At 36.5% G+C, this 27,832-nt stretch overlaps 2 protein-coding genes across 8 annotated transcripts in view; both read left to right on the top strand.

Annotated features, from left to right (window-relative positions):
• LOC127999896 (KN motif and ankyrin repeat domain-containing protein 1) overlaps positions 1 to 2,809 on the top strand; it is a 57,346-nt gene extending 54,537 nt beyond the window's left edge. For all 7 annotated transcript variants that reach the window (XM_052592220.1, XM_052592221.1, XM_052592222.1 and 4 more), the window contains 3 exons: positions 663 to 863; positions 1,028 to 1,126; positions 1,879 to 2,809. In XM_052592220.1, the coding sequence (XP_052448180.1) occupies positions 663 to 863; positions 1,028 to 1,126; positions 1,879 to 1,938 (360 nt within the window). In that variant the 3' untranslated portion in view covers positions 1,939 to 2,809. The remainder of the gene's footprint in view (positions 1 to 662; positions 864 to 1,027; positions 1,127 to 1,878) is intronic.
• Positions 2,810 to 4,195: 1,386 nt separating this feature from the next.
• On the top strand, positions 4,196 to 23,550 carry LOC127999880 (doublesex- and mab-3-related transcription factor 1). Its single transcript, XM_052592218.1, has 5 exons — positions 4,196 to 4,436; positions 4,979 to 5,156; positions 7,948 to 8,105; positions 12,735 to 12,879; positions 22,157 to 23,550. Exons 1-5 carry the CDS (start codon positions 4,245 to 4,247, stop codon positions 22,288 to 22,290), a joined length of 807 nt encoding a protein of 268 aa, XP_052448178.1. The 5' UTR covers positions 4,196 to 4,244; the 3' UTR covers positions 22,291 to 23,550.
• Positions 23,551 to 27,832: the final 4,282 nt, after the last annotated feature.

Below are 27,832 nucleotides of genomic sequence, written 5' to 3'. Positions count from 1 at the left end.
AGTAGCTTATGACCATTTCTTTACCATTAAATAAATTAGGTATCATGAACTCACAATTAACAATTAAAAAGTTCAAAAAATATAAAATAAAATAAAGATGAATAGGTTAATTTCTACTTGCACTACTGTTCAGAAGTTTGGAGTTAGTAAGGTTTTTAAATGTTTATGAAATAAGTCTCTTATGCTTCCCAAGGCTGCATTTATTTGATTAAACACGAAGTAAAAACAGTAACATTGTAAAATCCCATTTAAAAGAACTGTTTGTGTCTATTTTAATATATGGTAAAATGTAATTTATTCTTTTAATGGAGAAGCTTAATTTTCGTATTCAGTGTCACATGATCCTTCAGAAAATATTCTAATGTGCAGAGTTTTTTTCAGGATTCTTTGATAAATAGAAAGTCAAAAAGAACAGCAATTATTTAAAATTAAAAAAAAAAAAATTTTGTTCTTGCTGGATAAATTAATTTATTTAAAAAAATCTTTTAAACAGTAGTTCCAAGATTCCAGATTAACATTAGTTAATGTATCAAACAAGAACAATAGGCAATCAACAATAGTATACCTAATATAAATTAGCATTAAACTAGATGAATAGCTTTTCAGGCAGTAGTCCGATACTTTAAGTCTCTAAACTGATCTGATTGACCCTGTGAGTCCAGGCTGGTCAGACGGGGCTGATGCTGGCAGTCAGTCATGGCAGAATGGACATGGTGAAGGCTCTGCTCGCCTGCGGTGCAGATATCAACATCCAGGATGATGAGGGCTCGACCGCACTTATGTGCGCTAGTGAACACGGCCATGTTGAGATAGTAAAGCTGCTGCTGTCTCAGCCGGGCTGCAACCCCACACTCAGCGATAATGTGAGTGAGCAGAGTCTCAGTTTAACTTAGATAATCCACCAAATACATTTGATGAACATGAAGTATATTTATGTAATGTGTTTGACTCATTTCTCATAGTGGATACTGTTAATGTTATCGAAAAGCATGTAAGGCTAATGAGGTGTTTGATTTCCTGTCCCTAGGATGAGAGCAATGCCCTGTCTGTTGCTCTGGAAGCAGGTCATAAGGACATAGCAGTGCTGCTGTATGCCCATATGAACTTCTCCAAAGCTCAATCACCAGTGAGTGATCACATTTCACTTTCAGCTGATACACAGTACATTCATTTTATCTATCGGTTTGTACACTGTGTTAAATATTCAGATTTTGTATTTTTCAGAAATGTTTTATTCATTTTTATAAGAAGTTTTTTTTTTTTTTAATGTTTTTCATTTCAAGTTCATTCATCAAGTTGAGATAAAATGGGTCAAAGGCGAAAAGGGGTTTTCCGCATCAAAACCATAAAAGCTTAATAAAGCTTTACAATAGTTCTTAAAACAAACAAACAAACAAAAATCTAGTCAGGCATATTTTAAATCATTAGATGAAATCAAAAGACTGTATTTAAAAAATATAAACATAATTAATCTTAAAGGGATACTCCACCCCAAAATGAAGAATTTGTCATTAATCACTTACCCCCCATGTCGTTCCAAACCTGTTAAACCTTCGTTCGTCTTCAGAGCACAATTTAAGATATTTTGGATGAAAACCGGGAGGCTTGTGACTGTCCCGTTGACTGACTAGAATACTTTTTGTACACTACTAGAACAAAAATAACAACTTTATTCAACAATTCCTTTGTCAACAGTCTCTTCTGTGTCTCTCCGCATCACTCAAACTGCCTATACTAAGCTCTTCTGTGTCAGCTGCCACAAGCATGTGCTGTTTCTTCCTCTATTTATGCTTTGATTTGAAAGAAAACAGCGCATCCTTGTGGGGCGGCTGGATGGATACAGTAATCATACCTTTTATGTCTGTCATCTGTTCACAGGGTACGCCTCGTCTGGGGAGGAAGACTTCACCCAGTCCTACAAGGAAAGGGCATATTTGATTAGAGCTTCTACCCCACCCTGCCTGAGCTGCTATTTTTCAGATTCTGCCATGCCTACAATTTTCATCAGCTAGAAACCAAATATACAGCTAAAAGACTGAAAATTTCCTTCAGACCTCAACTAGTGGATAGTAGGCAATTATACTGAGCACTTTTGCAAACTTCTCCTTGGTTATGTCTTTCTCCTTGGCTTTTAGATTATAATAAAAATGGACTTGCTAGCTAAGAGTCAGTCCATTAAAGACCTCAAGTGTGTACTCACCTTGAATGTATTTAACAGTATTCTTCTGCCTGAAATCACCAGCGTAATATCAGAGCTAGACGTCAACTGGAAAGTGGCTATGGAGTTGCCTTCAAAATATTGTTATTCTCATATAAATGTTGAATTTTATAATATATGGATATATCTTTGTATTCTTCCTCCTTTGAATGGTTTAAAGCTTAAGTCAACTTTTTTGTCTCTCTTTATTTTTTATAATCAGTAATTTATAATTCCAAGATGTGGCCAATGTTGCCTGACAATGAGCTTTATATTTGAACCATGTGTATGCTGCCCAGCCTTTGGGGTTTAAATATTTTGTCCTCCATCAAAACCCCAGCAGAGGCTGAAACACAGACTTTCAACAAGTTTTTTTAAACACATATTCCTAGATTTGGATTTGGTCTGTACTTTTATACTTGCCATTTTATGTATTTAAGAATAGCCGTGTTTAGGAAATTCCAAGTTTACTTCGTGACATGAAGTTATATATGTATCAATTAAAAGTTTTTGTCAGAAATAATTGTACTTTGTATATAATGTATGTTTGCAATATGTGGATGAAATATCTTTGACTGGCCTTTATGTAATAAACTTATGTCGTAGGTCTAATATGTGTCTTTTTATGAAGTCACATATAGAATGACAGATAACTATAGTAGCCATAGTATAATAAAGATAGTAGCCAATAACTTGATGATAAAGTACTAAAATGACATTGTCTTGTGGCCGTCTCTCTTCTGAAACCCTTATTTCATCAGGCAACTTTATTACAGGTCAACAGTACAATGTCTCCCTCTACTGGAATTGACAGCAAATGCACATTTCTGATATATTAGACATGCTGGCTTGAACTCGTCTGATTATTATTCACATATTAAATATTCGGTTGAAAATGAAACTTTATACATTAAATGAATACATCTATTTGTTATACATGTATAAATCTTAATTTAATATTAAACATCTAATTTTAACTAATTAAAATTGCGCTCACAAATTAGATAGACTCATTGCACGTGGGGAGATCTGCAGACATGAAAACATGATGCTTTAAAAAATTATGCTTTTTTAAGATATGGACTGCAAAGAATTACAAATATGATCAATGACCTGACTGGTTAGCATGGCCCGTTAACCCCTGCTGGTCTGGACGACGCCGTTACTGCAAAAAAAAAAAATCGTATTTCTCCGATGACATTTAATTTCTTACTGACCGTCGGACCATTAGAAATGAATTCTGACGAGCGTTTCTGAAAGCGTTTAATTAAAGCGGTAGGATCATTTTCAAGTAAAAATATTACTACAAATATTATGGAGATGTAAAATAAAATTGATTTAAAAAGCTGGAGAGTATTCGGTTTCTATTACGATGACTTTCTTTCCAAAATTAAAATAGCCTACTTTTTAGATGGCCTATAGGCTAAGCCTGAAAAGCATCATAAAATGTTTCCTATGTAAAATAATTCTCATAATTTGTTACTTCTTTTTTTTTCTCTGAACTTTTGAGAACTCCCTTGCACTTTTTTCTAAATGTTGTCGTCGATGGAAGTTATCACATTTATGGATCATGGATTTCTTTGCGTTACTTTGATACAGACTGCCTGGAGCCCATATCAGATCTGTAACACACTTCCACTATCTTCAGGATCAACTGTATTGGTCACAGACACAATCATACACAGCACGACATGTTGTAAAATGCTTGGTACGACTGTAAAATAGAGTTGTTGTTTTGTTTTTTAATAAGTAATATTATTACAAAATGTAAACCCCCTTTAAGCCTTGCTTGCATTTGGTTTTGTGTCTTATGATCCATGATTTCACGAGACAACTTGGCAGTCACTTAGTCTCAGTGGGAAGAAACTGAACAAAATCTCCCACGTGCGCTGGAATGCACAGGTTCCTCGCGCCAAACTTGAGCCTATTGTATCAAACCTCAGACCCTCGTCCTCCCTCTCCTTTATAAACGGTTTATAATCCGCAGGCGTGACATATTCTAAAGCAGAGGAACCGGCTATCATCATCATCATCATCACCTGTCGGCATGAGTGAGGAGGAGCAGAGTAACGGCTCGCTGTCGGTCAGGAAGCCGTCCCGCATGCCCAAGTGCTCGCGCTGCAGGAACCACGGCTTCGTGTCGCCGCTGAAGGGCCACAAACGCTTCTGTAGCTGGAGAGACTGCCAGTGTCAGAAATGCAGACTGATCGCTGAACGACAGAGGGTCATGGCAGCCCAGGTATACACCATCAGCCGGATGCGAGTTCACCCAGAGTCTCTTTATAGAGTTTTATAAAGTTTATATTTAACCCCCCTCCCACGTTCATCATATCTTCTGCTCTCTTGTGCTCTAAATATCACTAACGTTATTTGTGCTTATTTAGTTGTGTTCCAGCTAACCTTACTCCATACATCATGCCTCGCCTCCGTTATGGTTTTTGAATTGTTTCCAGTCGTGTTTACAAATAATTGGGCTGTTTGCTACAATACTAATTACAAATTGTTTACTATCATAGTAACGTTTTGTAGCTACATTGTTGAACAGTGCAGTTTTTTTCAGCTAACGTTAACTTAGCTGCATTTTGGCGCCTTAGCGAGAATTTTTAAAAAAAATGTTTTTACTTATAGCCTATAATTATTATAAATTTTTTTCAGAGGTAAAACGGACAGTAGAAAAACAAAAAGTGTATTTACTTTAATCTCATTAATTGTAATTAAGTGATATTTGAAATGCCTCGTGATACTTGTGTCCCGGCTGGAGGTGACTGTTTGTCGTGTTAGGTGGCGTTACGGAGGCAGCAGGCCCAGGAGGAAGAGCTGGGTATTTGCAGTCCGGTTAACCTGTCCGGTTCAGACACTCTGGTGAAAAACGAGGGCGTCGGTGATAATGTGTTTACTATCATCCCAGGGCCACCATCACCCAGCACCAGCAGTGCCACCGCCTCTCCCACCAACCTAGGTGAGCAAACCGGATTCATCGGGTAAGGAGCAAAAATAATGCTGGCCACAAGTTTGGCCTATCTCATCTCAGCAGGATTTTCAAAAATTGTTGACTCTAAAATCTAGTTACACAAATTTGTATTTTTCCTAGAACTGGATGATTACAGTGTGTTTGTTTCAAACTAATAGATAAAGCATTATTTTGTGAATTTAATGTCCAACACAATTATAGACAGTTTTTGTAATAGCTGTTGGGTAAAATGTGAGGCCAGTAAAACCACACTATGATACATTTTGGAAAGAGTTAACAGTTGCACTTTATTTTACAGTATGTGTACTTACATGTACTTATAGTGTACTTACAGTGTATTTATCTAAGAAAGTTCTGGTAATACAAGGTAACTACATGAGGTAGGGTTAGGTTTAGGGGTAGGTTTATGGTTAGTACCTAGTTATTACATAGTTATTGTAATTACTATAATAAGTACATAGTATGTACACGAGGAACAGGACTGTAAAATAAAGTGCTAGAATCCAAACCATTTCAGATTTTAACTGTAAGGGCGTATTTCTTGGTCGTAGGGCTGGGGCAAGTTGTCACATGGTAAGGCTGTGATGAAAGTTAACATACACCTTGCAGAATCTGCAAAATGTGCATTATTTTAACAAAACAAGAAGGAAATTGCAGCATATGAACTCTAGAACTGGGTAATTTGTATGAATGCAGTTATTTTGTCTTGTGGGCTTTGTAAACATCTATTTTGTGAAATAGCTTTTTGAGGACAGTACAAAAAAAAATTATTTTGTTGAAATGAACTTTTTGCAGATTCCTTGAGGTGTATATAAACTTTTGACAGCAACTGTATAGTATTTGTTGTAATTTTAATAATTGTTATTTTAATAATTATATTATTTTAAACTTAAATTAATTGTTCATTTATTCAATATCCTGTTTTAATATTTCCTTTTCCATACAATTTATGTACTTTACTGAAAAGCCAAAAAGCCATTAAATAGCCTATAATACATTTTAATTATAGATAGGTTTTTTAAGATTGCTATTATCTACTTTAGAATGTAGTATGTAATATTACAAAAAACGATATTGCTGACTTTACAGACGGTCACAGCTTACATAATACAGAGTTAAATAGATGGTGTATTTTCTTTTCTTTTGGAAATAATGCAAATATTCAATAGATTTTGAAGTGTTACCCAAATGTGGTATAACTTAAAAACCCTGAAACCTAACTTAAGCAAAAAAAAGTGAACGCTAGACCCAGTCTTCCCTAATCTCACATAAGCTTACTTTTTTTTAAATGCATTTCATCAAATTATATTATAAAGCCTGATAAAGTAAAATAGGCATACTTCAGCTTATTGTGGAATAAATAAGCTTGAGTTTTACTGTGTGTGATGATGATATGTCCTTGCATAGCATCAGAAGATGTTTCACTACAGTGAACTTCAGTATTTTTTCGTTCTCATTATTTGTCCATCCGTTTGCACACTCTTTTATTAAAATAAGACATCAGCTTCATTTTTTTTGGGAGGTTTCTGTGAATCAGGTCTTTGTTGCTTGGCCATGGGAAAATGAGGAGATAAGCACCTCTTCTTGACCCCCTGAACTATCCATGACTGTGTGAGAGGCAGAGAAAAAAAACAAAGGAACCATGACCATGGACATGATGAAATGCATCTCCATTCTCATAAGGAGGAGGAAGGCTATCAGCAAACTGAGCATAGATGGCGATTGTGCCGTGCCAGACCATATCCACGGAGGGCTGTTGTGTTCGATGAGCAGGAGAGACATCCTGTTCCTACTGCTCCGATAGCACTAAGGAAGGAGTTGGATTCCAGACAGGTCAAGGCTGCTTATGCTCTGTAATTGTACTCAGCTGCCTCTTTGGTTGCTGACAGATGAAACAGGAGTTACTGTTGGTTTTCGGTAATTGTCGTCAGAGATAATGTGACATATGACATTACACTCGTGCTGAGCCATCTGTGATACACAAAATAACTTCTTATAAACTGGCATTGTGTCTTACTGTGAATCTGTGCCATCACTAAAGCGCTAAAGCATTTTTGAATCATCAGTAAATTTAGCATTTGTTTTTTATGCCTTGCAAACATTGAGGTTTGTTTTCAGAGAAACTGAACAAAATGAAAGTTTAAGTTTATGCTTAAAACACAAACCGATATCTGTCAATTGGATATGAAAAATGGTTTTCCCTTTGAATTAAGTTGATTTTTCTCAGCTCACTGGCAGATATTGTTATTGTTTTAATATTTAGTTTTGATACATTTCTCAGAAAACAAAACTTATTATTTTTGTCATTTTGCTTCTCAAGTAAATGTAGCCTATCTTAATTTTAGAATCCTTAGACAATTGCACTGGAGAACACAACAAAAAAACTGACGTGATGAAGAACATCACTTTTTTGCAGCGTGGTCAGAGTCCAGTAAAAGTCACACCGTAAACTTTTGATTTATGAATTAAAAAGTAATGGAGCAAAATGTTAAAATATGAAGTGTTCCAAAAAAAATGTACATTCAGAGGCCATATTGACGTATTGTGTTCATTTCAATTTGTTCTTTAAATGAGTAATGTTTTGCTTATATTATACATTTCTAGCAAAAGTGTGTTTATCAATTTATGTAGCTGGCATAATATAAGATATACAGTTTCCAGTTTTGCACATTGTGTTAAATATGTCTTCTCATTTCATGGCATACGACTACAGAATGATGCGCTTGCAAGAGAAGAGATGTCCACACACCACATTTTGATCAGTGATCTGCTGTTTCAGGGAATCGCTCCATGCTGGCTCTAAGTCCTGCGGCGACCAGCAGAGGGCACACTGAGGGCACGTCTGACCTGATGGTGGACGCCTCCTATTACAACCTCTACCAGCCCACACCATACTCATCCTACTATAGCAACCTGTACAACTACCAGCAATACCAGGTGAATGGACTTACTCGCTCCTCACGTCAAGTGCAACTGAGCGGCTCTTTTCAGGGTTTAAATTAATGTTGTAAATGTAATTGATGCTAATATGTGCTACCACTATATGCTAATAATAGATATTATTATTATTATCATTATTATCATTAGCATTATTATTATTACAAGTGGGACTGGATAGCTAAAAATTATATATATATATATATATATATATATATATATATATATATATAGATATATATAGATATATATAGATATTTCCTTTTTTTATTTTTAAATGTTTTTTTTTTCTGTGCACTACCACTTCAATACATAAAAATACTAGGTTCAATAATAATAATCAACCTAATATTTGTATGTGTTATGTTTATACTTCCAAAAAATTATTCAAGTTTATTTTGAATTAATCTGCTGACCTCAAACGTAGCCCCCTACTATATAGTATCTTCAGACCAACCCTTCAGACATACAGTTCCTAATATAAGCAAGCACTCTTGCAAACATGCGTGTGAACACCAGCATGGTGCACACATCTCTACACTCACCCAGTCTGCGTCCCGTGTAGCTCAGGCCACGGTAATAAGGTGATTAAGTGTGTTTCAGCCGTGTTGATAGGGGCCGCTGTCATTGGACCCGTCTGGATTGTTGAAGTTGGCAAGCCGCAGTGAGCTTCTGTCCTCGGTGTACAGTGATAATACCTGTGTCATTGTTCCAAGCCAATGGCCAAACACAGCAGGAGGGTGTGGGGCTTTCATGCACGCTACACCTCTTACATGCTGTTTGCATTTCCTCGCTCCCCCCCAGCCAGAACCGCAACTAATTCTGTCATTGGAGGTTTTTTAACCCTTATCCTTGTTGTATAACTATCACAAGAAGACTGACATATCAAAGTCTAAATAATCACTGCTTTTCAATTAGAAATTTCAATAATTTCAATTATTATCAGTTAAATATATTATTAGTTTAATGATATTTAAAAATCCTAATCTGCAAAATCACATATTTCCATGCTTTTCTGCACAGGTAGTGATACTCTCATTCTTCTAAATTATTCTTTTTAAAAGTAGCTTACGGTTGTAGTAGTTCTATTATAACTACATTTTTATGTAGTGCAATACGCTACCATTCAAAAGCTTGGGGTCAGTAAGAATAAATACAAATAATTATTTTATTTAGCAAGGGTGCATTGAGTTGATCAAAAGCGACAGTAAAGACAATATTATAGAAGATTTCTATTTAAAATGATTGCTGTTCTTTTGAACTTTCTGGTTATTATCAAAAAGGATTCCACAAAAATATTAAACACAACTATTTTCAACATTGATCATAATAAGAAATGTTTCTTAAAGCACCAGATCAGAATAATAGAATGATTTCTGAACATTTATGTTACACTGAAGACTGGAGTCACAGCCAATTTCTCAGGCAAAATAAATTACATTTATATATATATATATATATATATATATATATATATATATATATATATATATATATATATATATATATATATATATATATATATAAAACGGAAATTGCAATAATGTTTCACATTATTATAGTTAGTTATTGTAGTTTTGATAAAACAAATCCAGCCTTTGTGGGCATAAATATACAGTAAAATTTTGTAATGGTAAAACTGTTAATAAAAGGAAATCTGGCTTTTTATGTAGTCAGTGTCACATATTAACCTGTTAGAAGAATAAGGGGGTAGTAGATTTTCAGTTTATAATGACAGAGACATTAAAATGTTTTAACTGTATGGTTAAAGATTTACACCAAAATTATAATCAGATGTACTGTACTGCAAAGTAATTATCAGTTTCCCTCAGAGTCAAATGAAAACCATGCAATTCTGAGACCAGGCACATGAATCTGTCCTGGCCGCAGCTCTCCAGTGTGGACCTTGTCTGCATCAGACCATGCTACACAAGTTTGAAGATGACTGTTTGAAGATATCAAACTGGACAGCATGAAATTGAGGGCATCCTCAAAGTCATGGCCCGTTCAGCTTTGATATACCATCAATGCATTACAACAATTTTACAAGCCTTTATTAATCAGCCATCACCCACTGACATTAGAGAGAGTTTTCATGCCATGACATAATATGATTTTCATACAGAAATCAGTCGGTGTATATGGACTCTGATTTATATGGCAAGGTAGCCATATTGTATCAAAACTGATCTACTCAAGTGTGAAGTAAATTTAATCTATATTTCTTCAGGGAGTCATTCCTGAATGTTATATACACAGTGTAAGTCAGTGACTGGGCCATATTTTAGCATATTTGTGCAGTTGGAACCCTGATGGCGACATATTGCTCCAGGGTCACTGCCTCCATCTCTTTAGTGTGTCCCGGGGTTTGAATTGCAAAGGTTAATGATATTGCTCATATGAAGATACAGCTCTGTAGAGGGGGAGTAACTTTAATTCTGATCTCATTGCCTGATTTTGACCATTTGGAAGATGAATGTTGGAAATACACTGGGATTCTTTAGGTGTTTTGTAGTAAATTGTTGTCTTAGTCTTAAAAAATGGTTTAATGGTTTGTTCATCAAAGCAAAGACAATGTAATTCAAGCCATTTTGAAGAAAGGAAGAAAACAATAATACAGGAAATCACAGATGGGCCCCTTACACACCCTTGTGATTATTAGACCTTTTGACATGAAGGTGAGTCTTGTAATCCAGAAACTTCACAGTTGTGAAACTTTCCATCATTGCTTCTTCTCTTTATTAGGGTTCATCGGATAAGGAAGTTGTAGGGTGAGGAGCTCATCTGGCTTTTATCTCAGTGTGTCCATCTCCCGCCCTCTCCCACCTCCAGCAAGTGGGGCTCCGCTGCACTGCAGGTGGAGAATGAAAATATGAGGGTTGTGTAGAGGATCCAGACAGCTGATGGTGCCAGATAAGAGCCCACTCAGGGAGGTAAAGGACTCCAGCCAGCCCTTATTAATGAGGCTGCTCTAGATCTAACATGGCAGAGGTAGCACAACGCTAGCAGGCCTGTTCATCATTTCTGCCAGCAGTTTTTGTATTACATGAATTGGAAATCATAATGCACTTTCAAACTGCTGATGCTGTACTAAGCAGGCACTATGCAGTTTTTGCTTTGAAATGTTCATACCTCAGATAGAAATCTGAATCACAGGGAATGACATTGAATGATGCTTGAATTTTATTCCACTTAGACTTATTTTGATTTAGGTGTTATGGTAGGTTAAGAGTGGCATAGAGAAAGCAGGAAATAGTTGAGTAGCATTGCAGACATTTTGGCACACATTCAGTGTTTGTCTCTAGCTTGTTGTGGCACATGCTTTTTCCCCCACCTTGTTTTATTCCATGTACGTATTGCTGGGCTACTGTTGAAAAAAAAAAGTTAAATTTGTATTATATTTGTCATAGGCAATACAAGAAGCTGACATTGTTTAAATAACAGTTTATAAACCTGTCAAGAGTTGATGGGGTGGACCGTTTTACTGGTTGACAGAAATCAAATTCCATAAAAGTGAAATTGAAAACACCCTAAAGCCTCTTTTCCATTAAGTAGACAGCTTATTTTAAAGTTCTCACAAGAGGGAAGAAAACTCGCCAGAGCAGTATGTTTCGGTTTATTTTGAAAAAGAAAGAGAAATAAAGCAGGAGTCTAGGCAGGAGGTCAACCTTAACACATGCTGGCCATTTTTTTCCTCCCCTTCAAACTTAATATTGTCACAGAATGTATAGGCTCTGTTTTATCAATGTTTTCAGTTCTATGAGATGAATGTATCATGCAGTGTGCAGTTAGAAGTCAAAACACGGTTTAGGACCATTGCTGTTGAGCTAATGTTAATCATTAAGTATGTCTTCTGGTTCAAACAGGGACAGTATGAGGATGAAGAGGTGGATCATTTATGTGTGAAGCAGGGGAAGAAACTGCAACACTGTATAGTGTCTGTAATAAAGGATGTTCAGTCTTTCATTTGAGACTTATCGGTAAAGCCACTGCCTAGTCTATTGCTTTACAGTGTACATGCATATTAGCCGGACCAGCATGAAAAATACATTACTGTTCAAATTCTGGAGTCAGTAAGTTTATGAAAGAAGACTCTTATGCTCACCAAGGCTGCATTTACAGGGTATTTGATAATAAATAAATAAAAATACAGTAAAATAATTATTTTGTGAATTCTAAAAATAATTGTTTTGTATTTAAAAATATCTTCAAATGTGATTTATTGATCGCAAAGCTGCATTTTCAGCAGCCATTACTCTAGTCTAGCTGTAAGTGTCTCGTGTTCAATCAGAAATCATTCTAGTATGCTCCCTCAGTCATTGTCATTACTTAATCTACGGTAAATATGTTTGGTCCTTTTTACTGTTTTATTGAAAAGTATACAGATCAGGGAAATTGAACAAGCTGTATTCAAGCTTTGCATATTGACATGCTTTACAAAGTTGAAAATTATGGTGTAAAACATTCATGAGAAATCATACACTGTGGATGTATGGACCTGCAACTTTTAAAATGTGATCTTGTTTCTTTTGATTCTTGACTGTTGATGCCATCAGACATTTTTATGTGTTTACTCATTTTCTTTTGTTTTTTCTCCACCTGCCCCAAAATCACATCCCTCTGAAACAGATGCCTAGTGGAAATGGTCGCCTGTCCAGCCATAACGTTTCCCCCCAGTACCGCACACACTCCTACTATTCCTCTTACCTGAGTCAGGGGCTCGGCACGACTGCATGTGTGCCCCCCAGCACCTGCCCTGAACCCAAAGCAGCAGGTCAGTCCCACACACACACACATGCTCATAGGGCCATAAACTTTTATCCAGAGATCATCAACAGTGTGAGCAAGTACATCGGAGGGAGGTTCATACTCTGAGTCAAGGGTGCTGTAAAATTTATAAAAATAAATAAATTCAAAGGTAAAGTTTTTATGAGAGTCATTTGTTCTGGTAACTTCAGATTAAAGAGACAAGGACCATGTGCTAAAAAAATTCCAGTCTTAGAACATAGATATCATAAATTGTATTTTTACATTTTTCACTTTGCGTAGCTATAAAGTTAACTGACACTATTCAAAATTATTTACAGACTTTAGAAACAATATATGTCTTACTGTGCACCACTCTGTACTGAGTAAGACATTTTAGTATGATTATGGCATAACTGTGATCCACCATTCCCGCATCCCTCCAAGTTTGCCACCTGCCTTGGCTGTTAATGATTTTTACATGCTGATATCCAGTGGTTTCAACATGAGGGTGCCTGTCACCCCCACTATCACTGCAGGGGGTGTTATGTTCCATTACACCAGAACACTACAAACTGTGTGGTCACATCTCCTAAACACACATCCTCAGAGCCCAGAAAGGAGTTTGTGGTCTATTCTTTGTTTCCTGTACCTACTATTTACAAAATCCTAATGCAGGGGTTTAGTGGTCTGCATGTGATTTTACAGTTGTTTTAGCACAGTCAAAGTTAACGTGTGAAGATGTTTAAAAATTCTGATCAATTAAATATAAACAGTATATCTCCAATCATTTTAACACATTTAAATAATTTGACTTTGATTATTTCATTCTCTGCTTTCTATTTTTAACATTTAAAAATCATAAACCTGAACATTTTTAACATCCTGATCCAATCCTTTAGTTAGTGAAGAAGACTGGATGACACTGAGGGACCATCCCGGCTTGTGTGGCCTGAGTTTGGTTCTTTACATGGGAGTCTGCACTCGGTGTTTAGACTGATCCCTAAACATCTAGACATAGTATTTTCTAGTGTCTCATTCACAACTTCTGCAGTCAGACCTAATCAGCTGCCACATTCTGGGTTTTGTTCCCATCATTGTTGTGTTCTAGTAACCATCATACTGTCAGGAGATATTTAAAAAGAGACCACTCAATAAAGTATATTACAAGTATTTCAGTTTCATTATTTTTGAAGCAGCATTACAGTAGTTTTCAGATACGATGTCTCTTGAGTCCTCTGTTCTCTTTCTGTGCCTCCAGTGCTTGTGCGGAGTATAATTATTTTCCCTAGAGCTGGGGTAATCAGTTGGCCAAATATGAGGCCAAATAACCTTCAGGAGTGCGACGCTGTCCTTTCCGAGAGACCCCCACAGCTGTCTCTGGAAAATTGCCTCTGGGGTTAGTGAGCGGGAACAAGTTAAGATTTACAAACAATGATGAAGCTTGTCATGCGTCTTTCTCCATCCGTCACAAGCGGCGTCCTGGCGGGGCGTTGAAGTGTTCTTCATAAAGCTCAGCTCGCTGTGAAATACGCCCCTGTGTGATCTTTACTGCTGGGAGCTCGTAAGCAGCGCTCCTCCATAAATTGCATGGGCCAGAGGTGACACTGCACTCCATCACCCGCCAGGGCAAGCCTTACCTCTGTCCGCATCCGCCCCCACCCGCAGAAGCCGCCCGGCCCGTGAGATGATGTGCCCAACTGTGAGTTATGTAGAAATTTCAGTGTTATACGAGACAGTCTATGGGTTTTACCATTCTCTCTTGTGCTCTGTTTTTCCTTTTTGTCGTTGTTTACTATTGGAGGAATCAAAGTTATTTTTGTTTGCGGATTGGGCCAAGTTTACAGTTTTGGAGAGAGTAGAAGAGAGCTTTTTGTTTGTCAGCAACAATATTTGAACAGAATATGTAGCTTTCAGAATAAATTGCAAAGAAATTGTTTTGCAATGAAAAGCACCCCCCCCCCCTAAAAAAAAAAGATACACCAAAAGTAATTACACAAATAAATATCGAGCAATATTAATTAACTTACTGTAGATTTAAGTTTTGGGGTTATTTTATGGTAACTTATATGAAATGTAGCGTTATTACTATAGTAAGCATATTTAACATAGTTAACTACATAATTTTTGGGATGTTACTATGGGTAATACAGTGTTTTATTTGGCTTGTACAAAGCTAATGCCATGGTAATCTTTAAAATATCTTCTAGAACCCTGTAAATATAGTATGGCGTTCATTCAAGAACGTTGCACATTTTAAATGGTGCTATAGTATGATCATCTGAAACATTACTCTACCATGTTTCTGCCACAGTGCTTTTTTGTAAGAAGTTCAGTTTTTTTTATGCTTTTATTTGAATACAAATTTGGTGACGGGCTTTATTTACAGGTAACTAATTACGCATTCAGGTCACATCGATAAATCACATTTAATATGCTTTTGACATTTATTGATTAGTCTGATGCCATTTACAAACCACAAATTTAATGGATGAAATTTTTCTCAGTCAGAATGTGATAATGTTTTCAGAGGTGGCAGACCCCTGTTAAAAAGTTCCAAAGAAAATAGAAAATGTCACAGGAGCAATCAAAGAGCCCATTCATTCTCTGTGAGTGCAGATTAACAAAGGGCAATAATGATTCTCTCCAGGCTTCAAGCACAATTGAGAGGTAGAGCTTGAGCAGGAAGAGGTGTAACGTCTCATCTGACAGAGAAGCCGTGGGGCTTTTTTAAACATTTAATCCATCCTGTTTGCATTATTAGTCTGTGGAACATTCATAGAACTCCAGCACAGCCTTGCCCTTGAGGTTAAGTGCCGTTACATGTGTCCCTTTATTTGGTTGTTACACAGTTTCACCAACCTGGCTAGGGTTACAGGAAGGGCAAGAGTTCATAAGAAGCTATAGCTTATTTTATGTGTACCCTAAATTTATTGGAATGATGGTTAACTGTTGTATATTGTTAGCTTATACTGTTGTACTCTCCAGAATTGCCAGTTCTTATCTGTTATTCCTTCTGATCTCAGATCAATAAGAGAAAGGTTTTCCCTTTTTCACCGCCTACAAGCAAAACAAAGCAAGCACTTTGATAACTTTTGTGATCTTGACCGTAGGTATGTTAGTAGTACAGATTAAAAGGACGGTTCATTTGCCACATAATGCATTACAAATAAATTGAAATGAAATTGGTAAGGCCTGACATATCTCAGTCAAGGAAATCAGAGGGTGAATCAGTGGCCTGCAGGCAAAATCTCTGGCTGGAGTAGTATTTAACCACACAATCAGTAAGTGTCTTCCCTTCTCTAGTGCTGATGCTAAATGCTCTGTCTTTTCCTTCTATGGATCAGTTAAATACCAGTGTAATTGGCTGCTCCAGGCTCAAGCACTGTTGTAATGTGTTGTACAACATTTCTATTAACACTTGCCTGAGGCACTGAGGAGATAAAATGGGTAATGACTGCTGCTAAAGGTTGTGCTCTCTTTAGCACACTGTCCTCCTCTGGAAACTGACTGTGTGAAAGAAAGCATAGAATATCAGGTTATAAACACTAGTGATCTGTTTAGGGTGGACCTTTTTTTTTTTTTTTTTTTTTTAAGAAGAAGAAATTATTCAAAACAGATGCATTATTAGCCTGATCCAAACTGACAGTAGAAATTTATGATACAAAAGATTTATATTTCAAATAAATGCTGTTCTTTTGATCTTTGTATTCAGCAAAGAGTCCTGAAAAATTGTATCTTGGTTTCCACAAAACTATTAAGCAGCACAACTGTTTTCAGCATTGATAATAGTAGTGTTGTTTTAGAAATAACTTAAAACTGGCGTATTTCCTAGGAGTTCTAAAAGTTATTTGATATTTTTAATCATCAAAGAAAATCTTTTTTAAAAAACAATTTAAAGAAAAGATTTTTACACAGTTGCTGCTGGGAGCTTTATTTTAAGGGAATCTTTAGTTATTGAATCTTGTCTGAATAGTTAAAAAGCAGGCATATTTTGTCTTTACCTCATTGTTACTGGTTTGTTTTTCCACACAGATATCAAATAATTAGTTATTTATGGTAGCATTTTATTTGTTATGAAGAATTACGAATGGAAAGTGGACATTCATTATTGAACAGAATGTTCTGGTCATATTCAACCTTAACCCAGAGCCTAACTGAATTAATTCAACTGAATCTATTAAGTGTTTCACCCAGGGGGGTTTAGTCTCCCTCACAGTCATGCTAACTGATGCCTGCACCACTTTTGCTTGTGATTATTTTCTCTCCTTTAAAGATAATGACACAAAATCCCTCAAATCATCGATTCTATGTCTCAAGTCATTATAGTATATCCATAATGTTTCGACAGAATGGAGCGCAGGCCAGGAGAGACGGACAGGTCATTTGCAGGAACAGTAAAGCGCTGTATCAGTGCCAGTGATTTAACAGGGAGGAGGGCCTGTCAATTCTCTCAGAGACACTTTGAGACTGGGGACAGATTGGGGAACAATACAGGTCTGGAGGTGCTTATGTGTTTAATTAGCCTCTGACCCTGACATGATGCCTCCTGCCAGACGTTACAGGCCACTCATGCAGATCTCTAACAGACCGATAATGGGGACTGAAGGGTCCGAATTTTCACAGCCAGAACTCCAGTCTTCAGTGTCACATGATCCTTCAGAAATCATTCTTATATGCTGATATGATGCTCAAGAAGAAATATTATCAATGTTGAAAACAGTTGTGCTGCTTAATGTTTTTTTTGGAAAATTACTTTATTTGTGCAAGCTCATGTTTGTCTGCTTTGTGTTAAACACTTCTGCATCCACCTCCCTTGAGAGCTTCAAACTCCAGTGCCAATGTGATTGTGAGTGAGAGCTCCACTCAGAAAATAACATCCGTCTCTCTGCAGCAGCCACGGCTGTTCCCTCTTTGAAGAGTCAGCAGCTGTTTAAAGTGCCACCTCCTTGCTGTAAGCCTGTGTTTTCTGCGCCATTAAGTCCTGCCATGACTCTAATGATTGAGAGAGACGTGCATGTCATTCCTTGAGGGAACTCCATCTCCCCTCAGCACTTCTTGGGCCAGGTCATGTCATACAGATGTGAGTGTTTGTTTGTGAGGGTCCTCTCATAGCTTTTGGTGCCAGAGATTGGTCCTCCTTTGGTTATTGTGAAAATGGTTTTCCAAATGTAAGAATGCTGGAATGAAGCACACCCAAGTCCACTGGGCAAGATTACGGCTTTGGTTTGTGTCGATGGCAATGTGGTTCATATATAGGTAGAAATGCACTGATATTACAATTCTCCCGGAAAACTATAACTTTATGGCTAATAACCAATAAATGCCTGATATTACAAATTGTCAAAAATGAAACAATACAATCTAAAATCAGCTTTATTACTTATTTATCTATTATAATATTTAATAATGTACAGTCAGAAAATTAGTATTCTATTCATTTTGAGATTGCCTAAATTTTACATTTAACTGTCTGTTTTTAGGATTTTTAAACAGTTAAGTGTAAAATGCAAAAGTATGGATGAATATGTTCATTTAAATATCCAATAACTAATAATACTGCTTAATTAAAAAGTCTCTAATATCAGCTCCTCTTAAACGTATTGTTGGACAGCTCTGCATTTAAAGATGGACATTTGATATAGTAAGCTCTCTTAAGAACTTGTTTAATATGATCTTACAAGAAGTTGTTTTATAATTGTAAACACATTGTTTATCTTATGTATTAATATAACTCTTATGTAATTGCTAGAGAATTAAAAACAACAAAAAAGCCTCAGCTGCTGACATGGCATTAAAATCTCAACTAACTAACTACCACAAACATCATCCTACAACATTTTTTAAAAAAAAATTCCATTTAAGACTGATTTTAGACTGATACATCTGAGTTTTGGACGGTTACAATGAACTTTTTTTTTTTTTTAATCACTGTAAGCGTATCTGTGTATGTGTGCATCTGTAAACACGTTCAAGCATGTATGCCTGTGTGTGTGTGTGTGTGTGTGTAAGAGAGAGAGCTCCTGTGTGCGCTATCTCTGTACAACTCCGTGTTTATCTAAGTGCAGGCATTATGGACCCTCATGGCCCAGCGCTGGCAGTATATGAGTTGCAGAGGAAAGAGCTTATCCACAGTAGATCAACCCTGAATTACCATCTTCTCTCACATCTGGGCTTTTGTTCACTTTTTCCAAACTGCCAGAAATGATTGAGCTTCTTTCACTGTTTCCCCTCCCCTTTTCGTGCTCTTTTTTTCTTTAAAAAAGCTTCCTTTTGTTAAACTACACAAAGACTGTTTAATAGTTTGGAAATCTAAGATAGTCAGCCAAACAAGGGTGAATAGGGCAAAAGTTCAGATGGGAGAACAAGCTCTTTTTGAGCGTTCAGAAAAGTAAATCCTCTCTTGTTTCAATGCTGTTTCAGACTTGACAGATGTGTGATATTTTTTTTTTTCATGTTACTGCCAATGTGTAGGAAATGTCTTGTTTGGCAACTTTGTGAAGATTTTTTTAAACGTTTTACATCTTGCGTGTATGCCCTGCTGAAACACTTCTGCTTAAGCTGGATTTAGTTTCAAGTTAAAGTTGAGCTTTATTGTCATTCCGCTACAAGTGTGGACACACAGTGGAATGAAATGCCTCACAGGACCACGGTGCTACATAAAAACAGACATACTGTACAACAATGAAGTAAAACAGTATAAACCTATACACAACTAACCTACTGACAGATTTAGACCAGAAATACACAATATATATTTAATCGTTTACCTATTCATAAGCTAAAAAAATACAGACTATACAAATGCTTCACATAATACTTTACTTATACAAAACTTACCTAATGTCAGATTTTGACATTAATACTATATATAAATGTTAACCTATGCATAAACAAAAAACAAACTATAAAAAAGGTACACATAAACACTGTACCTACATACAAACTAACCTACAGATTTTGATATGAAAATACTATATATAAATGTTTATATACTTATACATATACTGAAAGGGAAAAATATATAGACTATACGAATGCTTCACATAGTACTGTACATGTGCAAAGAGAAACATTGTAAGTCAAGCAGCTGGCTGGGGAACAGTGCAGGATGATTTGTAGTGCATGAGCATGTAAACACATAATTGAGTCTTTTGTGGTATTATGTACACAAAGCAGTGTGTGTGAAAAGTGTCTACTGCTCATAGAGGAGATTTTATAATAAATATTTAAAAAAACACAGATTGTGTCCATATTATATAGTCCATAATAGCTAGTTTACTATGGACTAAGCCGCCAGCTGGTCTTCCAGCATGACAAGCTGTAAAGTGCATACAGTCCTTCTAAAAATCAGCCTGGAATATAAGCAAACTAGCTTAGCCTGGTTATTTTATTCATTTATTTTTCAGCAGGATGGTGAGATGGTTTGAGAGAGATTTCTTCAGAAGTCATAATGCTGTAGTGAATATATGCTGTATTTTACAAGTCAAAGTAATCCATTTACTTGTTTCATTATTATTTGGTTTTATCTGCACGTTCAAAGGCCTGATTGTCTGTATTACAGAGCGTGTAAGGCCGATCTAACATTAGTCTATATTAACTGCTAATACAATGATAATCAAAGGCAATGAAGCCATGACACAGAACATGTCTGCTTGCCAAACAGCCCCACAGCTGATTTACTTTCCCTACAAACGACCTGTCCACTCACCCGCAAGAACTTCCCTTCAATTACACCATAGATTTGGCCCTGATGAACTCCCTCAGAATTAACACAGCCACGGCTAATTCCAGCCCCTCCTCTTTCACCATCACTCCATGTACTGTTCTTGTACAGAGAGCGCCGGCGCAGTTTAGCTACACAAACATTAGTATTAACGATTGGCCAGTTTGGAATTGGTGACAAACTGCGGGTGGAGCGCAAAGTTTTGTAGCCTGAAACCAATCAGGAAGTTAATGAGGAGAAAAATTACTCCTTTTCGCCAGCATCCCTTAATTACCTCCACGCCAGAGCAGCGCAGAGGAGGAGAGGCAGATCAAAAAGAGGGAGGGCAAGAAGGGATGAGAGGCACACTAAGAGCCTTCATGTTCCTTTTCTCAGATTATGAAGGTCAGGAAAGCAGATGAACAGGATTTGTGTGTGCCACCCCTCCCGGCACTCATTACTTTAATAGACTCAATAGAGACTGCAGTATTAGAATCACATGCATATTGAGATGAGGTGACCTGGCTCAATGCACAAACCTTCATGCATGTTTATAGGGAAATATAACGAATGTGCTGCTAGGGCTTTACATTTATATGGAGTCATTTGTCTAAGCAGATGATTGTCTATGTGTTAAAAATGTAACCTTATAACTATCTAAATGTATTTAATGTCATCCAGAGCATCTGATTCTGAAATCTTAATTTATGTTAACAGTAATATGTTGCTGTTTTTTTTAGTTATCGGTCTGCTCACAGACCACTGGAGAGAGTCAGCACAGTACAGACTCGACAACAGCCGTGTGCTCACTCAGCAGTCTGTCTGGCTCAGTATGCGTATCTTAAGCTTGACTAAGTTTGCTAAAGTAGCCAGAACTTACTGCAGTGTGTGATTCAAAAAAAAGGCAGCACTGTCTTTACTTTGTTATGTTGAGAACTAACAGCACTGACGCTCATACTTTTAATTGATGCTGTTTGGTTTGACTGGAGAAGCTGATAATCTCAACATAAGAAATGCTGGAACATCCCTGTTTCTACTCTAACACTGTATTCTGTTCATAGAATCAGCTTGTTAACAGATTTTATATTATTGTTTTTATTTATTTATTGGCAGAACTACAGAGTAGTAACTTTCACATTGTTTGATCTTTTTAATGCAGTGACCACAGAAATGTGTGGACACTTAAATTCTGAGCCATTTTTTACAATTATTTTTAACCATATGCTTTGCTGAGTGTAAGAGACTACTTTCGCTAACATTTTAACATCTAAATTGAGCCCATACCGTTCACTGGAATAGTTTATGTAAGCACAGGTATATGTTAAGACCTATTGTTTATTGTCATTTAAACCTTATCATTCAGATAAGTGCTGCTTGGCTTGATATTTTGATTCTAATCCGAAGACATTCAAACATTCTTAAGTGTTCAAACACTCTTTTGCACCATTGTACTTTGTCATTAAATGTCAGGAACCAAAAAGCTCATGTTACATGCATGCTATAGGTTTTATGTATCACAGATGCCATATGCTCTGGCACAAAAAGACTTCAATAATAAACAAAAATGGGTTTGTGCGTGATGTGTCACATCTTATTTCAGCTTTCTCTGATGGAGCTCAAGACTCTGTGTCCATCAGCTCGATGATCAACACTGAGAACCGGCTGGAGTGTGAGAGCAGCTCAGAGTCTGGAACCTTCTCCATCAACTCCATCGTTGATGGGGTAGCCAAATAAAAAACCCTCACCTGCACCAATCTCACATTTAATTGAATTGTTTCTGTATTTTCAACTTATTTTTCACCTTATTGTTCAACATTGTGTAGTTAACACTGATCAGGTTGACTGTTGTGGTGTTTTTCAACTTTTTTAGGGATTCTATAAGGTTTGGGTATTATTTGCTCTTAGTTTCTCGATGATGATCAGAAATGCAGTTTACATAGATTGCCATGTTTTATACAGTTTGATAGCTTCAGTTTGTTTACTTTGATACTGCAGTTGTTAAAGATTAGAATGAGTTACTTCACTCCATATACTATAGTGAAAGAAATGGCAGAGCACAACGATTTACTGCCACATATCAGTTGAAGCTCAGTATTGCTGTCATTGGCCTAATGAATAAGCTAACTTCTTTCCATGACCTTCAAGACACAAAGTATATGAGCTCTTCTCCAGCATCTCTATAGTGTTGTGTTGTAGGCTGTGGGACATTTGGGTTTGAAGAGATACTATTAAATTATGCTTCAATCTCACAGTGAACGGCTTATTTATTTATGGCCATCACTAAAGGACATCATTTAACTTTTGATGATTTGCATCAACCCTGTTCCTATGCATGATCCAGCTAATGTTCAGTGCTCTTCCGTATTTTCTTTGTATAATATGAAGCTGTGCCCTTGATTTTAATGGTGTTGTTGGCACAGATAATGTCCTCAGTCAAGTCACGAATAAATGGTAAAGGAGAAGAGGGACACAAAACTTTCTTTCCTTGTAAGCTCAGTTTGTTGCAGACATTTGTTATGACAGTACATTTAACTAATAATTTAACTACATTTCGTTTTTTAGATCTGATAAAAACAAGGTAGTGTGATCTATTTTTTACATTTTATTGTTATTATTATATTATAGTCGATGGCCAATTAAAATGAGTCAGTTAGAGGGCCATTTAATATGCTTGCATCTGTATTTCTTTTGCACTTAGAAGTCAGTATTAATAAGTAGCTAACTGAAACTTAAATGAATAGCCTTTTTCTAAAAATGAATGTAAAGAATGTGTGTACTGTATATTCTAATGTTAAACAGTGATTTTGTGCAATTTTGTTAGACCAACAGTTCACAGTTTGATTCATTTGTTTTCCAGATGCTGGTTTTGTGTATAACTTACTGAAGTTTTTTATTGTTACGATTGTAAAACAACACAAAAGCTAATTTGCAATCCTGTGTTTATATGCTCTCATGTTCAGTGGAAATAAAATAATTATTGATGACTGACTTTCACGAGGCTTGACTGTTGGGAGCACAATCTGAAATGAAAATTACTTGTATTTTCTTTGCTCTGCACCTTGAAAACATTTATTCGATTCTGCCCCATCTGCTGTAATCAATAACCTGACCATCTTGTTTTTTGTTTTGTTTTTTTATTAAACGCACTTACTCTTAATTTCATCCCCGAGTGGTTTTAGTGAGAAGAATGTGGAGTTACCTATATGGCTTGGGCATTATAAATCACTTCTGGAGAGCAGATTGTACAGCAGTATCGATTGATCCTGATATATCACAGAAATTTACTGTCACTTCTGTTTTCAATTAAAGATACAATCAGTCAGATAATGACTTAATTGGATTTTACAGAAGATTGAGTTTTATTGTCCCGTGCTTTATGAGTTTAGTTAAGGAAGGCCGCTTTATCATGGGCTGTCAGCGCTGGGCTCTGCCGTGCCGCCGTGTCCTTCTGTTGCTGCTTCAGGTTTGTGTTCCAGCGAAACAGCCTGAAAAGTGGCTGTGGATTTGCTATTGTGCCATCAATCACATCGGCTGCATGAAAGATAAAGCCACCCCATCCCAAAGTCTCAGCACATACTGGAGCTGCATCTTCTTCAGTCAGGGCTTTTGGATTTAAGAGAGCAAGACACCATCATAAAAGTGTTTGATGACCGTATGGTCTGAAACAAGGCCCAGTTTAATCTGTATTAATATGTTTATTTGAATTGAGTGCATTTTATTTTGAGGGGTTTGTAAAGATATTAAAGAAGATTCCTGGACAGTGAGAGTAATTAATAAAACCCCGACAGTCAAATTTACAGAGATCATGCAGTTGGTTGTTGTGTTCAAGTATTCAGCATTGTGTATTGTCCAGTATAATGTTAACCAAAATATGAAAAAACAATGATTTAATTAAAAATGACTATACTTGACATATAACCATCTATTTGGATGACTAGAAATACTGTACCTGGGTACATTGCTTCTGTCTAAAATATGTCCTCTATCCATAACATGACCTTCTCCAGTGAAAAAGTCATTTAATATGAATCAGAAGTAAATGTTCAGATACAAGCAAAAACAGTCCAACCCAGATCTAAACAACTATGTCTGTGAATTTCTGAGTGGATTATTGTGATGTTTTTAGCTGTTTCAGCTGTTTGAACTTTCATTCCGATGGCACCCATTCACTCCATAGGATCCATTGTTGAGCAAGTGATGTAATGTTACATTTCTCCAAATCTGTTCCAATAGAGAAGCAAATCTTGGATGGCCTGAGGGTGAGTTTCAGCGAATTATATTTTTTTGGTATTCTGCTCCTGTTATATGACCCATTTATTTTATGTCCAACTTATGTCAACAACGTGATCAAGCACCTGTGAATGTAACGGCATGAATATGAAACCCTTTTTCCCAGGCACAAAAGGTGTAAATGAATACAGTAACTGTGCAAATAATCTGTAAAAAAAGTCTGATTGATTGGATATGAAGCTGTCAGTCTGTTACTGTCAATCTCTTAAATGTTTTTTCTAACTTAAGAGTTGTAGTTGCATGCAGTTGTACAATTAAGTCCCATTAGGGACTATGTTGTCTGCTTTTGTTCATGTTGAGATGGAGAGGGTGTGGCGGGGAGGTGTGGGTCCTGTCAGAGTCTCAGTGATTTGGGTGCCCTTGGAGGCTCTGTGTGTTCAGAGAGAATAACCAGACATTTCACTGGACAGATGTCCCGTCATTACTCACAACATTGAAACTATTGGCTGCCTGTCAGAGAGCCGTGATGAAAGAGCAGCCGATTGGGCTCTCGATGGACAGCTCACAGACTCAACATTGAGTCTATATAATTACCTTTATAAACCTCAATCAAACCTGACAAAACGAGCAATCAAATTAAATACAAAAGAATAGCTAAGTTAAATGCAGAAATCAAAATCTATACAAATATTGTTACTGGTTTTAATGGTTTAATTGATGCCACATACTCAGTTTATACTCTTGGATCTCAGACCTGGGACATTTACTGGCTTTATTCTGTCCTTCAGCTGAGTATTTAACACAAACAATAAGTGGGGCTCCACGTATAGATAAACCTCAGTCTAGTTCTGCTATAGTGGTAACTAAACCCACAGAAAATGTCCATACTAATCATCATCTTTCACTGTGTATTTATTTATTTATTTACTTCTTTTATTTTGAATATTGGCATTATAGCCCTTCTTGAAGCTTTATTTCTGTCAGGAGTATTGTTTCTCTCAGTCCAAACATCAAACTTACCTTCTCTCTATTCTATCCCATGTCTGTCAGATATTTTTTACAGTATTTTCACAGTGCACTTCATCTTGTCCTCTCAGCAGTACTTAATAAAACGATCTTCCATTTAATGGATTTAATCAGTAAAAATGTCAGAAAGAAAGACCGTTTTAGTTTGTATAGATATATCTTTTGGATTCATGATATTTATTTATTTGCTGGTAGGTTGGTATGTTTGATTTGTATGCTTATTTCATTTTATTCATGTTTATATCTCACACGAGACTTAAAGCATTAGTAAATAATAATAGTTAACAAATAAACGTTTACTCCTTTAACAGCATCTAAACCAATCCTCTTAATGTTAGTGCATGTTCACCTCTATTCTCTATTTACATCAATCATATTCAACATCAAAACTTGTATTTTACATAAAAATACTTTTAAATAAAAAAAACTTGGAGATTAAGTGTAAAGAATTTATTTATTTTAAATGTATTCAGTTTCTGCAGTGTAGGTGAGACACGGTAATAATTGTATTAGCATTTGTGTTGTCCCCTCTCTCTCTCTCTCTCTCTCTCTCTCTCTCTCTCTCTCTCTCTCTCTCTCTCTCTCTCCCCTTGCTGTGAATTCCCCTCGCCATACACAGACTGCATGCGGCATTACCGTCACCTTGAAATTTCATCTGCTATTTTCCAATTAAAAGCTTAATAGCCCTGGAAACCGAGTTCATGTGGTGAAGTTTACTCTGGCCCCCAGTTCTCAAAGTTGTGCAGCCGGGATCCCATTACGTGCTTGAATAAACCCATTTAGGAACAGAAACGGGACTCGAGGGTGCCCGGTGTTGAGTTTCACTGGACTTTAAAAGCGACGGGCATCATTTTAAGAAAGGTGTGCTGCAATTTACACCCTACATCGCGCCTCAAAGTGCATTTAAAGTCTATGAGTGTTTACTGTGTCCACAAAACAAATAGACTTGCTTAATGTAGGATGACATTGCCCAGTATTTTTTTTCCCTCTGATCCTTCCAGAATTAATTTGGGACACGTCCAAATCATATCTCTCAATTAACTCTTGCTGCATGGCGGACTATTCAACATTTTTCATGGGAATAAGTCAAAAGCTCATTCAGATGCAAACCACCATATTATTGTCGCCTGTTTAATTCGAATTCACAGCGTGCGGTTAAACTAAATGCCAAAGTGGTTGCAGGATTTTCATGAAAAGCGCACAGCAGTTATGTGAATTCTTCTCCACATTCCCAGGTAATTCTTGAAATGACTGCACTCCTAAGAGCCTCATATGAGGTTGAAAAATTGCTGTGGGTCCGATAGAGATTGCTTTGTTTATTTTATTATATTCTCTAGATATTTTTTCTGCAGTCTAAATAGCTACTGTTAAAACCTACAGTATATCCTGAATTAAATTATTTATTTAAAATATTGCGAATTAGGCCTAATCAATTACTTTCATTGGGGTCGACGTTTTAAGATTAATTTGTAAGTCATTTTCGATATTGCTGGGTTTACGACGCCACACATTTATACAAAAATACATTGTTTTTGATGTATTCTACTTGTTTTGTGTGCTTGTTAATGTGGAATAAAATAAATTACAACAGTAGCTTCTGTTGTTGATGTACCATCCTGTACTACACAGTAAGCGCTCGGTTATAAACTTACAAAAATGATCTGACTAATAACTTTTGTGGTTAATTAAAAACGTTTTAAAACAGATATTTGGACAATAAAAACGTTTGAAAACCCTTGAGCCTTTTATGTTGACTTCCTTAGGAGGTCTTCAAGCTTTCACAGATTAGACATGGGGCTAATTAGATGTTTTTTTAAATGTCAAGTGGCAAGATATTGCTCAAAATTCTAATTGTAAGATTCCTCTCTCCATCCAGTGTCAGTGGAATGTAAATTGCTCGTGACCGTGATGTGAGAACAGAAGTTACTCGTTAGTGCGTGTCAGATCGCCTGATGCACTTGTTTATTGAGGGGCGAAAGGTGGATCCTCGACTTAAAGAGTCAACACCTCTCATCGCGAG

The sequence above is a fragment of the Carassius gibelio genome, chromosome A5 (assembly GCF_023724105.1).
Source record: "Carassius gibelio isolate Cgi1373 ecotype wild population from Czech Republic chromosome A5, carGib1.2-hapl.c, whole genome shotgun sequence".
Lineage (NCBI taxonomy): Eukaryota > Metazoa > Chordata > Actinopteri > Cypriniformes > Cyprinidae > Carassius > Carassius gibelio.
Note: the sequence above shows the minus strand (reverse complement) of the source record. Positions and strands in the feature narration are given on the sequence as shown.

Coding starts and splice junctions, on each gene's coding strand:
- LOC127999880 (XM_052592218.1), top strand. CDS start 4,245: ATGAGTGAGGAGGAGCAGAGTAACGGCTCGCTGTCGGTCAGGAAGCCG. Junction 4,437..4,978: donor AGAGGGTCATGGCAGCCCAG/GTATACACCATC, acceptor TTGTCGTGTTAG/GTGGCGTTACGGAGGCAGCA. Junction 8,106..12,734: donor ACAACTACCAGCAATACCAG/GTGAATGGACTT, acceptor CCTCTGAAACAG/ATGCCTAGTGGAAATGGTCG.